This window comes from Pimephales promelas, chromosome 15 (genome assembly GCF_988280905.1).
Source record: "Pimephales promelas chromosome 15, fPimPro1.hap1.1, whole genome shotgun sequence".
Taxonomy (NCBI): Eukaryota; Metazoa; Chordata; class Actinopteri; order Cypriniformes; family Leuciscidae; genus Pimephales; species Pimephales promelas.
In genome coordinates, this window is record NC_142783.1 from 29,488,487 (window position 1) to 29,515,293 (window position 26,807).

The 26,807-nt window shown below is 36.5% G+C and overlaps 1 protein-coding gene across 1 annotated transcript in view; it reads right to left on the reverse strand.

The window, feature by feature from the left end:
- Positions 1–3,268: 3,268 nt before the first annotated feature.
- Positions 3,269–26,807, reverse strand: part of rps6ka5 (ribosomal protein S6 kinase A5) — a 29,356-nt gene continuing 5,817 nt past the window's right edge. Inside the window, exons 5-17 of the mRNA XM_039667309.2 lie at positions 26,403–26,504; positions 21,625–21,708; positions 21,310–21,413; positions 20,338–20,488; positions 20,042–20,203; positions 17,489–17,614; positions 15,700–15,833; positions 15,497–15,590; positions 13,344–13,514; positions 12,830–13,021; positions 9,828–9,987; positions 9,572–9,735; positions 3,269–9,210 (exon numbers count right to left, since the gene is read on the reverse strand). Coding sequence (XP_039523243.2) covers positions 8,935–9,210; positions 9,572–9,735; positions 9,828–9,987; positions 12,830–13,021; positions 13,344–13,514; positions 15,497–15,590; positions 15,700–15,833; positions 17,489–17,614; positions 20,042–20,203; positions 20,338–20,488; positions 21,310–21,413; positions 21,625–21,708; positions 26,403–26,504 — 1,920 coding nt within the window. The 3' untranslated portion in view covers positions 3,269–8,934. The remainder of the gene's footprint in view (positions 9,211–9,571; positions 9,736–9,827; positions 9,988–12,829; positions 13,022–13,343; positions 13,515–15,496; positions 15,591–15,699; positions 15,834–17,488; positions 17,615–20,041; positions 20,204–20,337; positions 20,489–21,309; positions 21,414–21,624; positions 21,709–26,402; positions 26,505–26,807) is intronic.

Consider the following 26,807-nt stretch of genomic DNA (forward strand, 5'->3'; position numbering starts at 1 on the left):
AGCATATCGATATATGTTCGTTTTTAATGTTATCATTATCGGCCTGGTAAGAAAATGTGGCCGATATATTAAGGCCGATAAATAATTATTCCCTTCAGACACTTGTTGAGCACGGTTTATGTTTTTGAATTTCTTGGAATATGATTGAAATCTCTTCAAAAAATGAAAATACGGTTCGGTACAACATATGCACCACAAATCTGTCATATCGACTATGCAACACTATAATGAGAACATCTTTATAATTATGTGCTTGGGGCATGGATTTAATTGTGAGACTTTTGTTTTTGTAATGAGGCTCTCAAAATTAGATACAAATTTGGATTTAAGTTTATCGGCAGATATATCGGTTTATTTAGTTATACATTATATCTAGTCAGTGAAAGAGTGCAAGCATATTCATCTAAAATAATTCTGTTTTCAGCTTCAGAATCATTAATATTATTATTCTGGTGTCAATATTGTCCTTGGGTTACCAGCACCAAGTCCAAGCCAATTCATTTAAACCCACAATATAATATCAAAGTTAGCAATTTAATCAACAGCACATTTTTTTGTACAACAGTACAACCTTTTATCACATGTCTTGGACTATCGCAATAATATTGTATCATGAGTTCAGAATTGTGATATGTATCGAATCCTGACATGAGGGTATCGTTACACCCCTACTCATAAGTTTAGACATTTGTTGTACTAGAAAACATTTGATGGTTTTGAAGAAAAAGCACAATATCATTAAGGAGAATGGAAAATGTTTGTGTGTGTGTGTGTGTGTGTGTGTGTGTGTGTGTGTGTGTGTGAGAGAGAGAGAGAATGAAGTCACTCTGGTATGGCTAATGACAGCATTTTAGACGGAAAATCTCAACCACCAAACTCCTACTACTCAGACATACAAAAAATATAATAATAGTAATTAGTAAAATATATATAAATAGCAAAAAAAAAAAATGTTTCAGACAAATTTCATGTTTTCCTTTTGATAAATGTAATTACCATTTTTTGCCCATATATTAAATACATAATTTTGACCCCCAAACTAATATATAGGCCTCTATATGTGTATTTTTCAGTTTGTTTGCTTGTTTTTTTTGTTTGTTTTTTTTGCATATATGTAATAATCTGAGTAAACAAAGAGTTTGGGGATGTCAAGATTATATTTTAACATGATGTATCACAAAATTACAATAATTATTCAACATTATAACATTATTTGGAAAATATGAAACATGAATTTTGCTCTTTTTTTTGCCATTTCTTACGTTTTCACAAAATTGTCAATTTACTTACAACTAAATTAAACATTAAAATCAAAGGCATAATAAATTCAATACTAAATAAGTTATGTAAAATAAAATATCAATTAAAAGCGCACACATTGGATAATACTGAGAATATGGATGAATATTGTAGCCAATACTGAGAACATAACACAAACTATAAATATAGGAATATATAGAAATATAGGAAAACATTCATTTCTACAAAAGCACATCAGAATAAATACACAAGCATTATGTGAATTTAGAGGTTTTATTCCATTTTGTGACAAGTTAAATTATATTACTCTTTGTTCAGTAAAACTTTAAGCCCTTATTTTTTTTTTAACAACCAACTCAAACATATTTTGAATCACAAAACAAATGGGAAAAAAGTTAACAAGACCATTTAGTAAAAAGGAGCACACTTTCTGACATCAGTCAGAAACATGAGTTGATTCAACTCATCTGAGACTAAAACACTCATGCAAGACACTCGCATTTGTATCAACATAATGGACTAATATTACACACAATCGTTGAAAATATGACCTTTTAATGTATATTGTGTCCTCTTATTTCAAAAGTGTATCATCTTAAAAACAAAGCACTGGACACATCAATAGGGTTCAGTGTCATACTGTGTGGTGATATGGCTTATCACTTACAAAACACATACATAGCATTACAACTCACTATAAATAGGACTATTTTGGTGCGTTTAAGCATTATAGTTTAATAATAATTCAATCTAAATAAATTAATGAGGCTAAAACTCTAGCCCAGCTAGTTAGCTAAAAAATGCATTTGTGATAATCTATTCAGGTCTTATGTTCAAATCTGTCTTCATGTAATGCCTTAACATTAAACAACTTGCACAGTGAAGACAAATACAGAGTTTAAAGACAGGAAAGCTCTTCTACACCCTCAGAAACGGCCATCTATGCAAACAGGCTATCTAAATCTGTGTAAACAGCGCCGTCTGCTGGCAGCGTTTGGCTGTACACTAGTAAGAAAACAGCCTGTGAAAATCATCTTTGCATCGATTTACTCAAAGTTCCCTTCGAGATTTAATGCAGCTTGTGCGGCAACAACTGGACAATAAACGGCAAAAATACATATTTTACAAATGAGCATCTTTGCAAAACATTAAATTTTAGATCATCACGATCACAATATCTAAATTTGCTGCGACACAAAATGTAGGCTTAGTCTACTGTATATTGGCAGTAACACTATCAAACTCAAACATATAAGCCCGTAAACAGCAGAAACGTAAGATGTACAATTTGTATCATGCTTTTTGGTTGCACTATGCTTTTGGTGTCTTTGTGGAAAGTGCAATGAAAGTACGCCTACCTGGTCCATTTCTACGTCAGACGGAAGAAAAAAAAGTAAAGTCTGGGATTGTACTAGTTATCTATGCTTGCTTCCTAATATGACTTTTATAACAAAGATAATTTATAAATGTGTTTCACAGCAGGAAATGCTGGAGGAAGGAAGCGCGTGGACAAGAACCTAACCAAACCAACAGATTTTTAAAGACTTTACTACAAAGAACATTAAAGCTCAGGGTATGCTCAAAAAATGTCAATGCTACAAATCATGTCTTTGGTAAAAATAAAATAGATATGTCAGTTATTCAGTTATAAACTCCCTTGTCTATAGATTCAGGAGAAGAGACAAGACACTGACATACACAGATGCTTTTAGAATAAATACAGGCTACAGGAAAGTGGCCAGAGCTGGAAACAATACATTGAAACAGTGTACAGTACAGTCTGTGTTCATTTAATTTTCACATAATCCATTTTCAATTTTAAACTGTTAAATGATACTGAATAAATACCTCAGACTTAATGTAACTTCAATGTTTTAGAATATATTATATATTCTATATATATATATAGAATATATTACATAATATATTATAGAGTGGACAATAATACTGCATACACTACAGTTCGTCTGAGGTCAGTATTTTTTTATTTTATTTTTTTAATTGAATGATTGAATGTTTAAAGTACATCATGAGTCCATTTTCCAAACCGTGTTTTTGTCTTATCCTGAATCACTACGGTACACCTATAATAAATGTTTATATTCTGACTATTTTAGAATGGTTCGGGTCGTACCACTGCGGAGTAGCCCATTACAGTCTAGGTATGGACATAAATAGACAGAAGTAGATCCGGCTAAAATTCTTCCGCAAGACGCATGCAGAACTGTTTATAACCGCTAGAGCGTCAAAAGTTACGGACTGCAGGACTAGTTTTTTACGTGTTAATTGTTTTTTTTTATTGCCAATGTGTGAACAGCTTGTAGCGAAACTTTAAAAATAATAATAATAAAAAATGCGTCTGGATATTGTTAACTGTATCGCTGCAGTGCAAAGGTATTTCCAACTTCTTTTTACTTCTAACTAAGTGAAGAACGATAAAGTTTGTGAGCAGATATCGAGGGCGAGGTAAGCCTTGAATCACGTGCAGCCTCTTGTACGTTAACAGCACGTGCGCATGAGATGAGTGCGTGCGAGCAAGTTGCTGGCTGCAATTCACTTAACAACCACCGCTAACAACAATAATTTCTGATTTCTACTTCAAGACCCTCTAAAATATTTTAAAATAAAATGTATTTCTGTGATTGTAAAGCTGGATTTTCAGAATTATTACTTCAGTCTTAAGTAAGAAATCATTCTAATGATTTGGAACATTAATAATAATGTCTTATCATAATCAATGTTGAAAAGACTTGTGCTGGTTGGTTACTTTTTTTGTAGAAACCATCATTTCAGGATTCTTTGATAAACAAAATGTAGTCTTATAAATGCTTTCATTTTTGACTAATTTAATGCATCCTTGCTGAATAAAACTATTAATTTCTTATTAAAAAAACTTATACTGATAGATAGTGTTTCAGAAAGAATGTAAAAAGTTGTATTTGGGTGGGTTACATAACATTTCAAGAATGTTTACAGCACAAGCATAGCGACCTCTAAAACAAGGTAATTCTACAGATATCATGAAACAGAGTGGGAACAAGTTTCCATGAAATAAAAAAAAAATCAATTTCCATTCCAGCATCAAGTCTTCAAATCCACTAACCCTTACAAACCAAGGTGGAGTTTAAAAAGTCAAATCACCCCACCTCCACGAGCAGATGAGCCGCCCCACAATCACAGATACAAGCACACAGGGCCCCTCTGTTACATTTCACAACCAGACCAACACAATTTACAAGAACCCAAGAGCACTAAAAATAAGAGCACTAAAAAATAGAGCAACAAAAACAAAGTGCACAGATCAAAGGAGTGAGTTCAGTTTAAGGGCCGAAGCTCGCTACGCTTTTAGAAACGCTAAACGAAATACCACATGTCTGGCCTTTAATCTCATAACAGCTAAAACAAACTAAAACAAAAAACCCCCTAAAACCGTATCAGACCGTAAAGCAAGCTCCATGTTTGAGCAATTGGACGCAGAGAGCCGGTGGGACAAACAGCAGCACAGCAAATCATCTAATAAAGCTTCACTCCCAGAGGAGAGTTCAATGTAGGACTCTCTCGGCCTCCCATCATTCTTGTTCTATTAATACACCCCGACAAAAAGAGGAGGCAGTAATGAGGGAGCTTCAGGGAGAACAGTGATGGGGAAGAGGCCAAATGTGGCAGCTTTCAGCCACATGAAAGTGAGCCGAGCTCCTGCTGTTCTTATTGCTCTTGTCCTTTGCCCTGGTTCGAGTGGGCAGGAGCACCAGTTTGTGTGTGTTTGAGTGTGTGCGTGCACCCGCCGCTGGGTCCTGATCCAGCCCTCGCCATTGAAACGCTCAATATGATGTCTTGTCTCGGTTAGTGCACAAGTGGCATGATTTACTTAGAGACCAGAGCCTTCCGACTGTCCCTAAAAATGGCAGGTGTGTTCGCCCTGATGATGAGGCACCGTTTATATTCATTATTATTTAATGCATAAAGGTCTTTCAGGATATGAACAGAGACAAAAATTAGAAAGGAAGAAAATAACTTTGCATAGCAATGTATAGTTCAAGTGCCTTTCAAATAGTTTCGTAGTGCTAGCAAGATATGAATGAATTATAGATTAATGCTCTGAATAATACAGAGGGTCCTTTTGGGCCAAAGATAAAATCATTCCTTTTCCACTATAGACCGCCGCCACCGAATAGAAAATACAACATAAACACAGCTCAGCAGTGTTGTACACGCCGCATTCGAAGTTCGATTGCGTCAAAGTTCGAAGACTCTTTCGTATGAGTCCTTCGTTTCACGAGCAATGAAGGACTGAACACATGAATCCTTTGCTGCCTAGCCTACATCTGAATTCATTGCGCGCTGGTAACAACAGGATTTTTTGGAGAGAAATTGCCGAATTACACTGTTAAGTGCAAGTATTGGGTTTCAACTTACTCGAATACAAATGTTAAAAAAATACCAAAAAAATGTATATAAAGAAGTTCAAATGGTTATATAATTATTATGTTGAGAAATGAACCAAGGTGAACATATTTAGACGGGTTTTGAACCTTGCTTTGTATTCAGACTATGACTGTATTAAATTTAACTTTCAAAAAAGTCCAGAACAAAACGTTACTGCCGCTCTTCAATGGGAGCCGTCACAGTTGTTAAGCGACAAAAACAATCATCCGTAGGCTAGGCCGTCTCAGTCGGACCTTTGCTGCCTAGCCTACATCTGAATTCATTGCGCGCTGATAACGGGATTTTTTTGTAGAGAAATTGCCAAATTACACTGTTAAATGCAATTATTGGGTTTTCAACTTACTCTAATATAAATTTTAAAATACCAAAAAATGTATACAAATAAGTTCAAATGGTACATCTAAGATGCGATTTTATATAGTTTTTACTTTTTATTATGTTCAGAAATGGACCAAGGTGAACATATTTAGACGGGTTGTGAACCTTGCTTTGTACTATAACTGTATTAAATATAATTAAAAAAAAAAAAATCCAGAACAAAAGTTACTGTCACTCTTCAACAGGAGCTGTCACAGTTGTTAAGCGACAAGAACAATCCTCCGTAGGCTAGGCCGTCTCATTTAACAACGCTCTTGCTGCCTTCGAAGAAGTGGCCTTTGAAGTCGGTGTCCTTAAAAGGATGAAGCCTCTCAATTGAGAGCTTTAAGAGTAAAGGTTCTTTGTGTATCCATGCTTCCATGAAGAACTTTTAACATCTTTAGAAACTTTACATTGTACAAATAGAGGAAAAAGGTTCTTCATACTTTTCCACCGGCATGGTTCCGGTGTGGGTTCCCGGCCATTGTCCATTCTTGAACCATTCCATTCAAGATCGGTTCAACTCCGGCCCTAAAAACTTGCTGCTCTCCAACAGAGCCGGAGAACCGTAGCAAAGAATAGCTGTCACTCTATGGCAATCTCGTTGAGCAATGCAATAATGTTGCACTACATTGGTCTTTATATCTAAATAAATAAAACTGCACGCAAAAGAGACCCGCGTGCGGCAGAGCGAGTGAATCATTTCAATACATCTCCAAAAAGGACAGATGATAGTACCAGGAATTTATGCAAGCTGCCGATACACTAAACGCACTACCGGTACTGTGAACAGCAAAACAGAAGTCCCGCACTGCCTGTACAAACATCCGGATGCACACTGTTTGATTTTAGACTGTTTATAGTCAGGTAAACAACAAATAGCAGCATTACATCACTGTTTGTTCCTCAGGTCTGTGGAAACACGTGGCCAGTTTTCAGTTCGCCTGGCCGAGAAAAGGCTCTGGCTCAGAGAACGCAAACTATTCTGGTGGAAAAGAGCTATGAAAGGTTCTTTAGGGAACCCGAAATGGTTCTTCTATGGCATTGCTGCGAAAACTCCCTTTTGGAACTTATTTTTACGAGTATAGACTCACACTCAAATCCAAGACCACATTTTCTATCACTAGTCAAGACCAGCTCATTCGAGTCTGAGTCCAGGCTGTTCAAATGCTCCTGATGACATCTGATCTTGTCCAGACTTGAGTACTATAAGATTTCAGCTCAGTGTCACAAAAACTCTTGTGTTTGTGAAACAGGCGATGCAAAGATGAAAAAACGCAAGCGCATCGTTTTAAACACCACAGGCTCTACCGCAGCCTGTTTTGAAGCTTCAGTCAACTAACACACGGCCAAAAAACACAACGTGCCACCATCAAACAGGAAGCCACAGATGTCTTCTGGCATATCACTTCATTTCAGGCTAAAATGTGGCCTGCAGTCATGGTTATCATATATAAGATAAGATAAACTTTGCAGACGCATAGTTTAAAGTCTACGTGAATTGCAACCCATTGTACTTCCTCTATGTAGCGCTTTTTCAAGAAATTAGATTATCCATCAGGAATTGATTGGATCATGAAAGTAGGCCATGATAGAAACCTGATAGTTTGCTAAATCTACAGCTAAATAGCCATTTACTGGTTCGAGTTATCCAATAGCCTGGGTAACCTAAGTGATGCTACTGGAATAGAAATGTCTTTGCAGAAGTTTAAATAAATACATTTTTATTAAACTATGAAAACTTTTTTTTTCTTTGTAATAACATGCACCAAAGAATAGTCCACAATAGAACCAGGAGCATTAATAATTTAAAATGGGTCTATTCTGAATTCATGTCGACTTTAAACATCTATCGGCAGATTCATGCTCAGCCTAATATTATACTCAAAACCTAGAGTAACGAAATCCAACGTACAAGTCAACACCTCTAGCATTTCTCTTTTAAGGCGTGGTCACATTTGCAAAATTTCAGCAAAAAATTCTCTGTTCCATTGTCCACTGTCAATAGTGTATCGATGCACGAAGAAATGCTCATACAGAAGTCACTTTCAAACCAAGCAGTTTCTTGTTGGCCAATGCTTGAACCAAATACAAAATTGGATTTCAGCTTCAAAATTTCACAGAGCAAGGGTAAATGTGACCGCACCTTCAGCCAGTGGCTTTGTCTTCAACTCTTGTCTTTAGAAATTAGCTCAAGTTTACAAGAACAAATAAATAACCTGAGGAAGGTATCTCAACAGTAAATTCAAATAACACATAAATGTGAAACAAACGGTCTCTTTTACCTTGCCCATGAACAAGAGTTTTACACACAACACGGAAACTATTACACCTAGTTGTTGCTACTTCAGTAAAATCTTCTGGAAGAAGTCAAAGATTAAAGTTAAATATATGAATCAACACCATAAAGCTCCCAGCACAAATAGAGCTGTTATATTTGCCATTTACCAGTTTGTCAAATATACCAAATCTCTATTATATACCAAGTCTGTATAAACAATAATTCTCCATTTAAATAAATTCTATTTATATTTAAAATACATATTCCTTATCTTTTTTGCCTAAAGCAAAGCGCCTGGTCTGTCAGGACGCTGCACAAGCCGGCTTTTCTTCTTTCTCCATCAGTGGAAGGTCTTGATGCTCCTCAAAGTGAACTTCTCTCTTGTGTTTGAGACACTGGACTGGACGCAGTGATATTCAGCCATGCAGAACTTGAGCCAGAAGTTCACACCAGCTCGGTCTTCAGCGCTCATGGTGTGCATCTATTGCTAATGATGGATTTGAGTTGGTCCCCACATGCAAATTCTGGACTTGTACAGCCTTGCCAGAGTGTGAGGAGAAAGAATGAGACAGTGGGAAAGTTATGTCCTATCACTCTGTAAGCTGGAGTTCGCCCTGAGAAGGCTCCACGTCAGGGCCCAGAGTGAGAGGCGTGCTCACGGATGCCTGGGGAATGATGGCCGTCTCTCCGCCCGGTGGCGTCTTATCCTGAGACTGGGAGGAAGAGGAAGAGGAGTGTGTGCTCTCGCTTGAGCTGCTGCGGGTCTCTGTGCTGGTGCTGGTCTTCTTCATCTTCCTGCGTTTGGCCAAAGGAGCCTTGTCAACCGTCTGAAGTCGGAAACCCTCCCGCTTACACTTATTAAAGGCCTGGGGAAGAAAAAAAATGGAAGACCATATCAGCATCTGCCAAAAATTTCAGTTATAATATACAAAGCTTACTGTATAATTTATAATAATAATTTATTATTATTTTATTTCTTATTCAAATTAAAACTGTAATTAAAAAATAATACAAGCTAAGCACATATCCAAATTTTCTACATGCATTGTCAGCATGTTCTGTAAATTGCTTAAAAAAAAGATTCAAGCTTTATTCTGAACACTACAAAAATTGAATTTTTGCTGTATGCCTAAACAAATTATGTATTTATCATTAACATTTATCCATACCCATCTACTCTTTTTATGTTGTAATATTTATTTTCTAGCCTCCTTCCATTTTTCTTACATTGAAGGTGGCTTTGAAACAAGAGTGCACTGATCTGGTAGAAGATCCCAGGATGTCAGGGGTCATAAGAGGGTTGGAGGAGAGCTGGCTGTCGTCCTGCAGCCAGGCATTATAGCGTAGGCCGCACATCTTTATCCGCTTGTTAGGGTCCACCGTCAGCAGCTCTGTACCATGCGTAGCCCACACATTAATATTTTAGTTTTAACAAATGTATTCTTATCTACACTACCTCTAAACATCTCTAGCTGTATCTCACCTTGTATCAGATCTTTGGCCTGGTTGGACACATTCCTCCAGGCTTCACCTTCAAAAGAGAAGTCTCCTTGTTTGATTTTCCTCATGATCTCCTCTGCACTGGTGTGCGTTAGACTCTTCTCCTGACACTGAAATGGGACCTGGCCAGATAGCATGGTGTACTGCAACAAAATGTTAAATGTAATGTGAGGTACCTCAAGGTTCTATCCCAGGACCAATTTAATTTTTCTTCATATATGCTTCTCTTTGGGTTCATTAAAAAAAAATTAGTATTCACAGTTAGGCTGATGATGCAAAAATGTATCTAACTTTTGAAGTAAACATGAAATTAAAAAAGTGACTTAATTTATTTTCCAAATACCAACTTTTGATATGGAGGAGAATAGTCCTCCACAACTGGCACTAAACACTTTTCTTTGATAGGCAGGATGATGTGTAGCCCTCAAAACGTATTCACTTTATAGCCCTTAATCCTGTAATTGTGGACAAATGTGGGCACAGAGGACTCAGGTGTGATCCTCATTTTTATTTATTATAAATGTTATATCACTGTCTTCGATAAAGTTTTATCTATCCATTTATGTTTAGTTTTTTTTATTTTGGAGGTATTTTTGAATTTATTTACTTCAAAAAGTACCGTATTTTCTATGTAAATTATGCTTATTTTTATGTTTTATTTTTTTAATTATTTAAACTACATTAAAATATCCAATAAGTTCTTAGAGCTAAAACCTAAAGATGAAGTGACTTTGCGGTCACCCAGTGTCTTATTTTGGCTTATTTTAGAATGCTCTAAATTACAATTTTTTCCCATTCATTTCTATGGGTGCCCATTTTTGACCCAAATACAAGATTAAGGATTTTTTCACCCACTTAACATTGTAGAACTGAGTCAAAAAAAAAATTGTGTGTGTTCAGGAGGCAAACTTAGGAAAAGTAGCCAAGTCTTGTACCGCTCAGATCAAGGGTAGTATTTTTTAAAAAATAAATCAAAACTATTTTGCCCATTATTTGTCCAGAATACGGTTTTAGGGTTAAAGACACTGTTTATATTATAAATCATTCTGTTTTATATCAGCTTACATCACTTATTATTTATTTATATTCAGCAGGGACTGCGCACATACGATTACTGCAAATGTGGCAGAATTAGCCAAAGGCCATTTTCATTTGTAGTTCCAGGACAGCACACATCATCGTCATCTACATAACCAAAAGGTTTTGTTTGATTAAGCCTTTAAACTTCACAAGCTGTTTTGAAGAGTTGCTTCTTCCAGCTTAGAGCTATTGCCAATCTGAAATCACACATACAGGTCTCTTAAATGTATCCATTAGCTGTCCCTAACTTCATGGCTCTTAATGTTTAAACTAAAGGTAATGTACCTTCTGTGTTCGGTCATAAAATAGCCTATCACAGTCCGTTGGGTCCTCCCCCTTCATCAACATGTTTAAAATGTGTCTCAAGACTTATTTGTTTTAGCTAAACATTGCAAAAGTCATTGTGTGCTGGACAGATGTAATGTGCATTCTTCCATTCGTCTGTATTTGAGTACAGCACAGCGCTCTTAAAAACAACAGAAATTGATCAATGTGCAATATAATCATATTGGAGATAAAATGTTATCCTTAGCAATGTGAAATAAAATAGAGAACATGTACACAGCTAAATAAGCTCTCATCTCTCTACGTGCTTCGCAGAGCTCGGGGGTCTTTCAGCTCACAGGTTGTCAGAGATCATCATGTCAAACTGGGCTGCACTACTCTGTTCTCCCCCCCAGTCACATCATGCTTCTCAATACAGAGCAAGGCAGAAATGGACCCAGAAAAATCACTCAGCTTTGGACATCTCCCCCAGGCTTATCTAGCTATCTCCTCTCATCTTTCTGTCTATTACGTTCTGGCTGAAATCTTCCGCTTAAGGGTAGCTGTGATGACTCCGATCAGCAATGCTAAGCTGTTTGGAAAAGGGCTTGATAGTTTGTTTGTGTTCAACTGAATAAGTGTCAGGAACAGCAAGACATTGATTCATATCCAAAATGAGCAAGTAATCTACATGAAGCAGGATAAAAGGTTGTGGATACAGAAGCACCCGTATATATTCACGTATATATGATGTGGGTCACATTTATTACTTGCCATTAAAGCATGGATGACATATTTCTGTAGGCCAAAACCAAGAAATGGGTAAGCATTTTAGCAAATACCTGAGAAAAGGTCTATAGTATTTTTAAACACAAGCTTCTACAAAAAAATATATCTATATATGTATAGATATATTAGATATATAGATATATTATATAGAAAAAAAATATATATGTTTTTTTACTTGTCTTGAAAAAGGCAGATCTAACAAGTGGCCAAATGGAACTTGAAGTAAACTCATCTACTCACTAGTCCACTTTTTTTTTTTTTTTGTATTTGGATTGTATTTAGAAAAAAAAAAGTTTTTTAAAAGGTCTATTCATTAGTGAAGATTATCATAATGACCAAGGTGTGTAAGAATCATAAACGTTTGTTCGTCACAGAACTCGTTTTCTTAATTATTCTAAAAGCCAATGGAAAAATCCTACTGGATTTTCGGTAAAAGAACCAGGGTGATGCAAACTTCCGGGTTGGCCTACAAAAATACGTCATCACAGAAGCACTCTATAGTGAACACAACTGCTTCAGACAAACCCTAGTGAGCTTCCTTGCTGTCCTCCAGCAAACAAAATGAGGTTCTGGGAACGTTAGTTTTTGGTTCCCAGAACGTTCCTAGAACTTTCCCTTGGGGTTAAGGGAACATTCCCGGAACATTCTCTTTACGTTATAAAAATGGAACCTAAAAATAACCTACATGGAACGTTCCTATAACGTTCTTGTTTGGTTCCCAAAAAAAAAATAACCTCGTGGGATTCGGGAACATTCTGTGTTTGCTGGGCAGTTGTCTACAAATCTGTTCCTAGTGCCCATACATAAAATACTATACCAGCATGACAATTACAATGTGAATACTGGCCCTACCAAAATGACTCCTAAACTCCAGAGGTCACAGGACTCATCGTAACCATCGTAGTTCAGGATTTCTGGTGCGGCGTACTGAAGAGTGAAGCAGGGAGTCTTCAGGAGCTGATTGTCGGGGGGTTTGAGCCGTGCAAAGCCAAAGTCAATAACTTTTATCTCTGAATTCTCAGTGTCGTCAGTAAAGAGCAAATTCTACGAAGAGAAAAGAGAAACTGAAGAACATCTCCATTACACAGTCAGAAAAATAAAACCTAAAGCAGTACAATCTTATTATTACAGTAGTTTACCAATAACATTTATTAATTCACTGTTCACCAAAGTGAAACACAAGCAATATTGAGGAGCATAAACTTAATGCAGATGTTTTTTGACAACATATCCTTTTAATTTAGCAAGACTTGCCAATTATTACGATAATAAACTGCAATTTGGGGCACCTCGGCCTAGAGTCCTCTGTGACACGTGGGTTGTAAATCTACGATAATGACAGTGGATGTGTTGTGGCGTGCTGTACCTCTGGTTTGAGGTCCCTGTGCACCACGCCAACATCATGCATGTGGCTGACGGCAGACACCAGTCTGCGCATGATACGACTAGCCTCCGTCTCGCTGAAGTGCTGCTTCCTTCTGATCCTCTCCAGCAGCTCTCCACCTCGCAAGAGCTCCAGAACAAGATATGTGTGTAGCTATACAAACACACAAACATAAATTCACCATATTAGAGAGCTCAAGTAATTCAGAGCCATGCTGCAGTGGTTTATCCATGTGATCCAGAAAGTTTAATCCAATGCTGATCACATTTCTCCTCTCCTTCCAACAGTTTCCTGACACTTTCAGGAAATTTGCCACCAAAATTACCAAAAAAAAATATATATAATTGTCCCTCCACAATTAAACTAAATCTATTACAACTGTCACAATTCAAGTATGAAAATGAATGAAAAGAGTTGATTGCAGCATTTCATTAAGATCTGCTTGCATTGCTTAAAACATTTCATTTAAACATTATTTTTGCACTGTTAAGAATTATAACCAATCACACACACTTCTGTTGAGTCTATGAATGAGACGGCCAATCAGATGCATATTATATTAGTCACCAGTAAACAAGAAATAATCAACAATGATAAACAAAGCGCAGAATGTAAATGAGATTTACTTTGCAGCGCCGCTACAAATCGAACACACCTAAGGTCTTCATAAATACTAGAAAGTTATAATAAGCAGGTGAGTTTGAATAAGATTCAACATTAAATGAGGTAATCATAAAAAGTACCCTTACAAAGGTAAAAAAATGACCTAAAATCAAATGCAGGGGGCAAATATGCCCCTTAATATAAAAGTTAATTTCTGACCCTGATTTCTACGGTCATTCTGCCTAAGAGACTGCTAGAGGCAAGTATAAAATTAGCGAGCACATGGAAACACACCATTTGCAAGAATAACCACATGTAATGGTTTATGATCGAAATAACACAAACTGACAGATAGATATTATAAAGTGCAAAGCCTTCTATCCTGGCACAGATGTACTGTACATTTAATGACAGGTAGTCAGAGGGAATGATGCCTTTGAAGGACTGGAAAAAATCAGTTTGGCAAAGGTTCAGACTTAGGATGATTTTTAAAATGGGCTTCAGTCTCATTATACGCTGAATGAGTGTGAATAAGTGAACGGCAGAACAAGTGTTTGGGTGCTGTATGGGGGTGGGATGAGATAGAAAAGAGTGTATGAGTGTGCAAGTGTGTGTGCATAGAGGAAAAAAAAGAGAGGCAAATGAAAAAGAGCAAGCTAATGTCTCTCATTATCTCTGGTATAGAGGAACAAAGACCCTGACCGGGCAGAGCGGCTCTGCTTTTCATCTGGGGCACGGCACTGGGTACGGAGCGTGGGGGTTGATAACCTCCAATTGGCAAATGGGCACGCACACACATACAGACTTTCACAGATCTGAAGAGGAGCCCAACTGACTCTATCTTATCATACTAATGAATAGAATTAGGGATCAGGATGTCTGGCACACACTGAAACACACACACACACACACACACACACACCAAACGCCCTAAAGGCCTAATTAGCCCCCAGCAACAGTGATGATAAATAATATAAATAAATATATATTTTTAAAGAAATTAATACTTTTATTCAGCAAGGATGCATTAAATTGATTAAAAGTGAGAGTAAAGACATTAATAACATTACAAAAGATTTCAAATTCAAAAGATTTTTATATAATAATTGCTGTTCGTTTGAATCTTCTCCAAAAAATCCTGAAAAAATGTATCATGCTATTCACAAAACATTATGCAGCACAATTGTTTACAACATTAATAAGAATGTTTCTTGAGCACCAAATAAGCACATTAAAATTCTGCTTTGTTATATATAAAACCAACGCGTAGTCTATAGCGTAGAGGCTCTGGCTTAGGTCTGACGCAGAAGTATAAATCAGCCTTTAGTTTTAACCTTCTTTTGTGCTGCATCTGATAAAGAATGGATGGTAATTAAGATGAAGTACAATGAAAAGCAAGGGGAGGAATTAAATCTGGGGCAGGTGTGAGGACAAAGAGGGTTCAAACTTCTTCAGACTAGCCCAGTTCTTTGAATGAATGAGGCTTTGATGTGCACAGGAGCTCTAGGTTTCAGTCTCAAACACTGTCATACCTGGTCATGGTAGATTTCGTGTAGTTTGACTATGTTGGGGTGTCCGTCACAGAGTTTGAGTGCGGCGATCTCTTTCTGCGTTTGTGCCTCCATTCTGCAGAACAATAAATGAGCACAACAAATCACTTCCATGACTATTATATAATATAACTGAACTTTAAATACATAAAAAATATTCTATTGTCAGGCTGCATAGTCGGTACCTTTTACTGACAATTTTTACAGCATATTTTTGTCCGGTCTTCTTGTGAGTGCATTGTCTGCAGATGGAGAAGCTTCCCTCTCCCAGAGCGTTCTCCCTCAGGTCCATCTCGTAGTTCATGTAGAACGGCGAGTCCTGTGGTCAGTTTGTCAGAAGTTTAGAGGTCAAGGAAAGGCGATGGGATTATTTACTTAAAGGGACCATATTCTACACTACGTGTTAAACTATGCTCCTCGTCACTGTCCTGCAGATTTTAGCTCCAAAACAGCTGCCTGGAAGTTTCTAGTAATCCGGAAGATCTTGATTAGCAGGTTCAGGTGTTTAATTAGGGTTTTTCAGCTAAACCCTGCAGGACAGAAGCCCTCCAGGAACTGTGTTTGACACCCCTGTTCTACACTTGTGTAGCCCTTTGTTTATTAGCCCAAAAATCTGCTCATAATGTTAATCAGGGTTTCTTGCACCAATACAATTGTATTATACTTTCACATCACTCTCTGTCTGCCCCTTAGACTTAGACAGTTTTTTGTTAGGGTACCTTTAACATATAATGACCTCTGTTTTGATTGGCTAGTCTCCTTACTATATTCGGGTGAATTTCAAACTAACGTTCAAGTCAAGTAACCGTTAATGCGTAACTGTTGCAAGCGTAGGAAGTCATGTGTTAATGTGCCTGCGGTTCTGATGATGTCACAACCACAATGATTTCTGAACAACCCATTTTGTAGCTTTATTTTGATAAATAATCAAGGGACTAGGGCCCTTTTTAAATCTGGTATTAAGATGCGTTTTGGTCGATCTAATCACAAGTAGAAGAGGAAGATGCATTCACGTTTACACCTGTTTTGTAAACGTGTCAGTCTCTTTTGTCCACTTTTGACCTCTTCTGTCCTAATTTCTTCAATGGGAGGGTCTATGGGTGGGTACATGTTTGCTTGTGTTTTTTTCACATCTTTCGATCTAATGGACGAAATGAGCTCATGCAATATACTTTTATTAACACGATCTGTTAATAAAACATATGAACATTGACCCTAATGAATAGAATGAACGTAAAGCCTGCATGCAAATATGTCCCAGGTAACACACAACGTACCGGATACGTAATTTATTAGTTCTTTTTGATAATTTCATGGCTTAATAATTGACAACATAACCACAACGTTGCAAGCTCATAATTTGATTTGCTGTTTAAAGTGAAGTTATATACAGCGTGCGCAAGTGAAAAGTTTAATAGTATAATAGCATAACGTCTGACAGGACAGTGTAGTTTGTTTTTCTGAAGTGTGAGACTTTTTATTTAGTAACAAGTTATGAAAATAATGTTAAAATAATGATACTGACATATAGTCAGACAACATCTCATTTCAAAGTAGCTACTGAATGCGCAGTGTGTCTGACAGAAGAGTGAACAGTTTTCATGCGTGCCTTTCAAAATAAAAGTCTTGCATCAGATAAACAATAATTGATTGACACCCGTCGATTGAAAAACGCTAGTGTATTGGTCTATCACTCCCTAAAACCAATTTGCTGGTTTGGCCATTAGTGTTTTTGTAAAAATAATGAATGTTTGGGAAACCTGTTTGAAACATTTCACCCATTTTCCATTGGTCGAACTTGGACTAGCATATAAATGTTTACACTTTTTGGTGAAATCAACCAACAAATTGCTTACTTACAGTTGTCGCTGCATAATAAATCGGGATGGGAGGAAGTCATTTAAAATAAAAAAATGGTACACTTCAGCTTTAAATGTTGTAATGTTTTTACAACACAGCAATATGCAGACTGACCTTCATCATAGCACTACGGGCAACAGCAGCAGAGCCCGGCCTCTCTGACCCGCCGCACAGCAAAGCCGAGTCGTCCATCACCGCATTCCTCTTAAAAAGGATGGAGGGAGCCATGAAGGAATAGCCCTGCAGATACAAACATCTATAAACACACTCACTAATGCAGAGGAAGTATCAGGGTCACTGAAGGAACTCTAACAGCACAGCCTTTTGCATTTGTGCAAATCCTACATGCTGAGGGACTCCAGTCACATTGTTTGCGACGACGACTGCATCATGTGCGCCCATCTAAATAAAGCCTCCGCCAGCCCATGTCCCACTTACGCGGCCAGACTGCAGCTGTGTGCTACATGGGCGGAAGAGTGGCTGGCTGGATGAGAGGATGGCTGGACGGAAGGATGAGGAGATGAATGGTTGAAATGCTTTTAATTGCTAAGCCAAGGTATTTGATTGCCCTGCTTTTCAAATTATCACAGTCCTCTAATGCAGCTTAATTTCAGTTTGTGAGGAGTTTGAGGGGGTGGCTGGGTTTATAAGCGGCTATGCGTGTGTGTGTGTGTGTGTGTGTGTGCGTGGTGGAGCGTTTCGAAAGTTATCATTGCAGACGTCGCTGCAATTGTACCGCCCGAGAATTATGAAGGATCAAAATTCCAGCGCACATGAAAGGCGAACGCTCAGAAAAGCCAAGATGAAGTTGGTAATCAAAGGTTGAAGGAGTAATTGAGCCAGACATGGTTGTTCTCGCAGACGCCGACCTTTTATTCCACGACAGAGCCGTTTAATGGCGGCATTAATCCGCCAGACTGAAGGATTCAGAAGGCAATCATAGACACCATCTCTTTCGCAGCCTTCCATTTCAGCTGGCATCATGCTATAGGCAACGTTATGGATCAAGCCGCATCAAAAATAGTCATTCACATCTGATGCTTGAAACCATCTCCATATCACCATAATTACATCTCCAAAAGAGCTCTAATTCATCTGAATACCAACACAGACAGCCGGGCTCACGTTGCATAAGTGATCATTATAAAGGCTGACTTGCCCATTTCCTCTTCAGTACTTCCTGCTTACTAATAATAAAGGGTTAACTGAACAATTATATCCTAACGCGACATCAAGCGTCCACTCGTGTGCACAAATTCATTCTCAGTGTCATAAATAAATGCTCAATGTGAATCAACATTGGTTTAGGTAAATCATCACACATTTGCCAACATTAGTGATTTCTGATGTACTGGCTTGGCAAAAGGAATCACCTGACATTTTGGGATTATTCTGCTCAAACGCTGAAATATTTATGAGTGAAAATTGATTATATTTCCAGACGTTGTCGGTAAGATTTTTTAAGACATCAACACTTTTATGAAAGCATGCAATAAATTGAACAAATGTGACAATAAAGACATTAATGATGTTACAACAAAATCACGTTTAAAATAAATGCTGTTCTTTTGAAATTTTCTATTCATCAAAGAATCCAAACAAAAATGTATCATGGTTCACACAAAAACATTAATCAGCACAACTGCTTTCAACATTGATGATAATAATAAGCAATGTTTCTTGAGCAGCAAATCAGGATATTAGAATGTTTTCTGAAAGATCATGTGACACTGAAGACTAGAGTAAAGACTGCTGAAAAATCAGCTTTGTCAATGAATAAATTATAAATCAAAGTCAAATAATAAAAACTTATATATATATATATATATATATACTGTGTATATATACTGTATTCATATATATATATAATTCTTTTTTTTTTTAATAGTTTTTTACTGTATTTTTGGTCAAATATTTGCAGCCTTGGTGAATCTGCAATTACATTGACTTGGTGAAGTCAATGTAAAAACTCATGATAATTATTGTTGCTGACTATTAGAATATTGTGTTAGAGCATCATGTTAAGGCGCTTTTCCACTGCATAGTACGGTACGGTTCGGTTCGGTACGTCTCACTTGTGGTGCTTTTCCACTGCATGGTACGGTACAGTACGGTTCGCTTCAGGTCGCTTTAAATGGTACCTGGTCTGTTGAGGTTCCAAGCAAACCGTACCGGTACTAAAATGTGACGTGAAACACTGCAGATCACTGATTGGTCAGACAGAATCGTCACTGCCAGCGTCACTACTAGCGTCATTGGATTTGCGACACGAGACACGAGACACTTTTTTAGCAGTATTTTTGTTTTGCTGCCATCAGCCTCATTTTAAACACATTTTTCCGTCTAGCAGTTAAAAACAACCACATACCGAGAATCAGGAACACCATCCCTCGATAGTCTCCATTGTTCCTGTGTTGTGGGTTTGAAAATGTGGCGCTTGATAATGTCATGGCAGTAGAGGCGCGCGCAAATAACGATCAGTCCCACACACTTTGAAGGGGTACTACTGCAGTGGAAACGCAAAGCGATCCGAACTGTTCCGCGCCGAGTCGAAGCGTACTGAGCCGAACCATACCGTACTATGCAGTGGAAAAGCGCCTATAGAGCAGCCCAACCTGAAAAGACCAAAAATATATGCCATTACAGAATAGTTATTAATTCCCCTACCTGGAAGATGCGGTCACAGTTATTTGGAAGTGCTGCTGGAGAGTAGGTCGGGTCCATCTCCGTAAACTCCTCTGCAAAGTTGCTCACATCCAGCTCATCGCGAATTACAGGTTTAAAAGGAGCTGGAACCTTCTTAGCAGCTAAATCCTCCCAATTCATTTTCTGAAGCAACAAAAGTAAAAAAAAATTATGTTGGTCCCTGAAAGACTGAATGAACTTTAACAAGCCAAGGAAATGACAAGGGAAATAGTAGTACTTCTCTTTTAAAATTAATTTTTGTGGAAAAAAACTCTTGCCTGGTAAAATGGATAGCTTTTCACATTCTGGGCCCCTGAGGGGCCAGAGCCCAGCCTCTTCTTTGGGTCTTTGATTAGCAGTCGCTGGATAATGTCTTTGGCCAGAGGCCCCATGTCTTTGGGGAATGGAGGATCCTTTTTCATAATTCTCCTATTGGGCAAAGAGAGAGAATTCATCAAAACCGTACCCTGCCTGCAGATTTGTATTTTTTTAAAAACTGCAGCTTTAAGTAGGTAATTTGATGCTATTTTGTAAACATGCTGATGCAACCAAATTCTCAATTCATGTTTTCGACTTGGACTTCTAACTAAATGAAACCACATAAAGGCGTTCAGAGAACAAGAACCAAAAAAAAAAAAGTTTTTATGCAGAGCAAGTTCCACAAAAAAGCAACCATTTAAAAATGTTCATTTTCAGATCCGTTTAAAATCCATGCGCTTTCAGATCCATTTAAGTCCGATTCTTGAATAAATTACTCTTATCAGTCATCGAATTTCATCATGTCCAATTTAAAATTAATAAGAAATAAATAAATAAAAATGATGTATATGTAGGCTTATGATACTAAAATCAGTGTAGTTTTTACTTATTTTAGTAAGTATCAAAATTAACAAATGAAATAAGTATATTTTTTTATTTAGGTTAACAAAGAACTTAATTGAACCAGAGTTTAGAACAATCATAATCAAAATAGTTACAGGGATAGTTCAGCCAAAAATGAAAGTTCTGTCATCATTTACTCACCCTCAAGTTGTTCCAAACCCAAACCATCAATAGATTGGTTACTGACATTCTTCAAAATGTCTTCCTCTGTGTTCAGTGGAAGAAAGAAATTCATATAGGTTTGGAACAACTTGAGGGTGACTGATGTTAAATGATGACAGAATTTTCATTTTAGGGTGAACTATCACTTTAAATTCCTTAAACTTCTCATCGCATCACGTATTGGTGTACATATGTGCTGGTCTTACTCGGCAATTTCAGAATGAGAGTTCTCATTGCCATCAACAGTGAAAGGAGAGCCTCCGGTCAACAGCTCATACATCAGAACTCCCATGCTCCACCAGTCCACCGCCTACAGGAGAACATCGGTACATCCCACTGGTTATATTCCCAACAGCACATTCAAATGTATGCTGGATCATTTAAATAAATAAATGAATGAATGAATGAATGAATCGCTGTTCAATAAAGTCTTCAATAAACTTAAAGCTGCGGTGTATAATTTAAAAAATTTAATTTTTACAAAAAGAACATGTGTGTGGATGGAGAGCGGTTCACTTTACCTTGTCATGTCCTGACTCTCCTCCTGCTACAATCTCAGGCGCCATGTACTCAATAGTGCCACAGATGGAATAAGTCCTCTCCACCTACAAGACAAAAAAAAAGTATTTATTTTACTGTTTGTAAAAACCTGTTTTAAAAAGACGGTACTGTTTCTTTCAGTTTTTACATTTGCCTTTTTATTTTTTTTTAGAAGTGTAGATATAAATGAATGTGCTGTTTAGGGCTGGATATCAGTAATTACACCATGTTACACCATTACAACAAGTTATGATTCAATATATAATGAATGCGAAGGCGTTTACACAATTCAAAACACAAATTCTCATAAATCTACCATAATCCTGTTATCTACTACAGTGGAAGCGTCATCTCACAATGTTCACTAACTAAAGACCAATCAGTTTTGAACTCAAAATTCACACAGAAAGAGAGAATTTCTATTTTCTACTTTTTCAAAACTGGCATCACTTTATATTAGGTGTATTTAACTTCTATAAACTAATATTTCAGTTAATCATTTGAGACAATGCATTTATTGAGTACATGTTTTTACATTCTACTTATATTTAAATAACACCTGCATATTTTGTGATTGCATCTACTGTATAATTACACTGTTGACCCTTCCCTTAACCCACCCTTAAACCTATACCCATACTACCACACCTATCCCTAATTACCCGTATAAGTACATCGTACACATTTTTTATGCAAGTAGTTAAGGACACCTAATATAAAGTGTTACCAGAAAAAGCAAACTATTTTTTCACACAAGTTTGGTCATGAGCTGGCATTGCTGTAACTGCCACAATTGTGTTCAGCTAGTTGTTGTTTTCACAGACTTTTAGTTTGTATTCATTAGTTCCTGTTGTCCTTTGTTCTATTTTCCCGCCACTCTTTTGTTGTCATGGTAATTCATTCATGTCCAGTCACGTTGGAGTTTCTTTTGGACTATTTTCCTGTGGATTATGATCATTAAAGTATTATGTGGAACTTTATACATCAGTTTTGACTTCTGTATGTGCATACACTGCTGACAGTAACGGTCAGAAGTTATTTAAATATTTCCAAAATTTAGAGTTGGCAAGATTTTTAAATGTCTCTTATGCTCATTTATTTGATCAAAAATATAGTAAAAAAAATAAGTGTTGTGTTGTTTTTTTATTTGAATAGATTTTAAAATGTAATTTATTCCTGTAATGGTAAAGCTGAATTTTCAGCATCATTACTCCAGTCTTCAGTGTCACATGATCCTTTAGAAATCATGCTAAATTATGCTAATTTGATGCTCAAGAAAAATTATTATTATCAATGTTGAAAACAATTCTGTTTAATATTTCTTTAATGACTAGACATCAAACAAACAGCATTCTTTTAAAACAGGAACATTATAATCGATCAATTAAATGTGTCCTTGCTAAATAAAAAAGTATTATTTTTTTTTTCAAAAAGAAAATCTTACTGACCCCAAACTTTTGAGAGTATCATTTCATATTAGTCTGTTTCCAAGTACACTTCAATAGCAACACAGTCTTTCAAAAGTTAAAAATACAATTAAATGTAAACCTAGACATCGAAACAAGATTCTTCAGTCTAGAATAAATAATTACTGCACTTAGATGGCGTTGTGTCTTAGACTAAACGCACCATCTGTGCTTTCTAAATTGGGCAAAACTGCTTTCTGAATTATGCAGTATTATGGAATGAAATACATGAAAACATCTGGAACAATCTTCTTTAATATCCTATGAGCATTTAACAATCTTGCCACATTTGAAAACCGATACAAGCACATGGCTTTTATAATTAAAAGTTCCTGAGTACATTTATTAATTGCATTTATTTTGATGTATCTCATAATCAGAACTTTTCTGCCGGAAGAATTTACTCGTTTTATGTGTGCTAGTTTAACTGTACGCTATAAAGTCTTAATAGTCGCAGGCGTGTTTTCAAACCACCCTCGTAAAATAAATTCTGGCTGAAATGGGTTGTTAGCTGGTACAACAAAGGTCAAAATGAGAAAAACAAAAAGTTAATATAATCTTTTATAATAAAGAGCACGATCATAACATGCATGATAAGCGATTACGGCATTGAGTAAACAGCCTTGTGCTATAATTGCATCCATGGGACGGCGGAAGGTTCACCGTGAGCTACTGAAACATCAAACAGAACATCTCTGACAGAGCAGGACAGGACATGTGCAGGATATTGGGTGGTCCCCAGGAATAAACAATCATTTGTTAGCTAAGAAACAGCTAAGAATTGGTCAGATCTTCTAATGCATAAATGCCAAAAACCCCAGACAATGAAGCAACAAGAACTCTCTCAATACAGATCTTTCAACATATAACACAAATTTAGAAAAGTAAAAGTTTGGCCATTTTTAATGAGGAACAGTTTAAAGGGACATTTTAAAGGTACACTAAGTATTTAAATAATGAGTTAATATCATCAATCCTTCTTCCAAAACATGTTTTTGTGTTACTCTGATTCACTATGTTAAGCCTGTTATAAGTGTTTGTATTTTAGACCTGACAGGATGGTTGCATTGCATGCATGCATGCATGCATCACTCGCCCGTGTGTGTCTTGTCATATCCGTAAATAGAGAAAAGTTGCTCCAGCTACTCTGACACGGTGTGGGAGTGGCATAGGCTAGTTGTCACAATGAGTGAGAAAGACTGACATGGAGCAGCTAACCTCCAACCTCCAGGGAATCTCACATTTTAAAAAACAAAGGCCGAAAAGAGGAGAGTCTGCTGGCAAAAAGAGAATGCGACAGAACTTATAATAAAACAAGAATCAACATTTTTAAGAACTGAGGGATTTAAAATGTTGTCAAAAGTGGAGATGGTGTTTTTATTACTCAAAAGGTGAGTAAGGTATTTTATTGAACAGATAACAGAGTTAATTGTCATTTCATTATGTTTTTGTGCTTGAATTTCTTTTTAAGGAAGTAACGTGTCTGTTAATGGGTAAAGCTACAGTAGAGCTGAGTAGTAATATAATCTCTCTCTTTTTTTACATATGAGAAAGAACCATCTTCATCCGCATAGTCACGCAGAGCCAAAGCACAAACAAATCAATATATTTTCTCTAAATGCATGCATGGTTACATAGTGTACCTTTAATGTTTTTATATAAATCCTCTCTTTTCAAGCATACTTGAAAGTTTGAGTACTGAGATGTTCCAAATGTCATGACAACAGCAGCTGTGAAATATTAAACACTTGTTGGCCTGTCTAGTTAAATAACTTGTTTATACCCTCCCAGTAGTTCTCAAACTGGCATGTTACTCATAAAACATAATGTTCCAGTAAAAAAAAAACAACAACTATTTTTGGACAAACCCATGTGGCTAACCATCTGAGAAGAAACACCCCATGCAACAAGTTCAATGGGTCATTCATAACAAAGAAACTTTTTCACAATAAAGAAACACAATTTATTTATTATGGCATTTGAGTTTCGGAGGTTTGAGTGCATTACATTTTTACAGTAACTAAAAAAAAATATACTAATATTCACAAATATATTTAAATATACATTACTGTTTATTTTTTTTGTTTTTTAATTCAGTTTCAAATTAACGCTGTTCTATTCAACTTCCTATTTAAAGAATCCTGAAAAAAATGCATCACAGTTTTCAAAATAAATATTAAGCAGCAAAACATTTTATAACTACTTTGAGCACCAAATCAGCATGTTAGAATGGGTCATGTGACACTGAAGACTGGAGTAATGATGCTGAAAATTCTGCATCATCATCACAGGAATAAACATTTTAAATATATTAAATTATTTTAAATAGAAGCAATTATTCACAATATATATATGTATGGTTCTTGAAGCAATGGGTGAAATCAGTGCTCGTCTTTTTTCTATGGCAGTGTGCACAAATGATAACCTTTCAAGTATGTGATACACTTTTACTTATAAAGCCTTTTTGGCATTTTTGTCCTTGGCTGGACAGCAACTTATCTGATGGCTCCCACATATGTTTGTTTGCACACATGGTTTTGTGGCAGATCCGCCTAACAAGCAGTTTTGCACACCGCACGGCACTTATCTGTATCTGTGATGTTCTGCCCTGACTCCGAGCATGCTTTTCAATAACCACAATTATAAATTATCTGATCCAGAATTGTATGAGAAATAATCCTAATCCAGTTACTATGAACTAGGAAGATGCAGTCTTTATCTCATGAATTATTCAGCACTGTGTATTTCTGCACATTATTTCTCTCAGTTTCACTTCCATACCGAAGAAAAGTGCATATGCAAACAGACTCCAGTTGAAACGTTGAAAAAGTTTTAATCTCCCTTCAAGTGAAGTTTAGAGGGAACATTGTACTTTGGAGATGCACAATATATTGATAGGTTATACCCAATATTGTGTTTCTGTGTGTGTGTGTAAAAAATGTTTTACCTTTGCCATTACCTAATGCACATTTAAATGTAATCTTTAAAGACACTACTAAATGTAGTTTTGAACATTTTTTAAATTTAGGTTGTTTTGCCTAAATTCACCTGTAGCATTGAAACAATTGATTTCAATTTATATTTAAGACAAAATAGTATAGATTTATAATATTTGCCATTTATTGGTTATTTACCATAACGTGACAAGCATTATCAGCTTACCTGACAGAATTTTAAAATACATAATGTTTTTGAACAAACACAGTGATTTTGACAATTTATTTGTTGATAAAATTGGGAGAACTGGCAAAATGAGTTTCTAAAAAAAGAAAAATATATAAAGACAAACTCACCTCATGAAATTCCTTACTAAGGCCAAAGTCCGTCAGCACAATGTGACCGTTTGAATCAAGAAGTATATTCTCAAGCTTTAGATCTCTGTAGACGATTCCTAGCTGAAAAACAAACAGAACCGAATAAGGTCTTATATTTAGATGTCAGAAAAAATACTTCAATTTCATGTCATCATTCATTACTTCTTTTTTCGTCCTTGCGAAAATTAGTTGTTCGACTGCTGAGTTTATAACCTCAACTTGTTTGGGGTCATAAAATGCAGCCATTTACCTGGAAAATATACTGCTACTTTAATAAATAATAAATGGCAACATAATAGGAAATGGCAAAAAATGAGACTGAACCAAAACAAAGTTAATCTCACTGTCATGGTCCTTTCTACAAAGTCTAATCGCCTCAGGGCA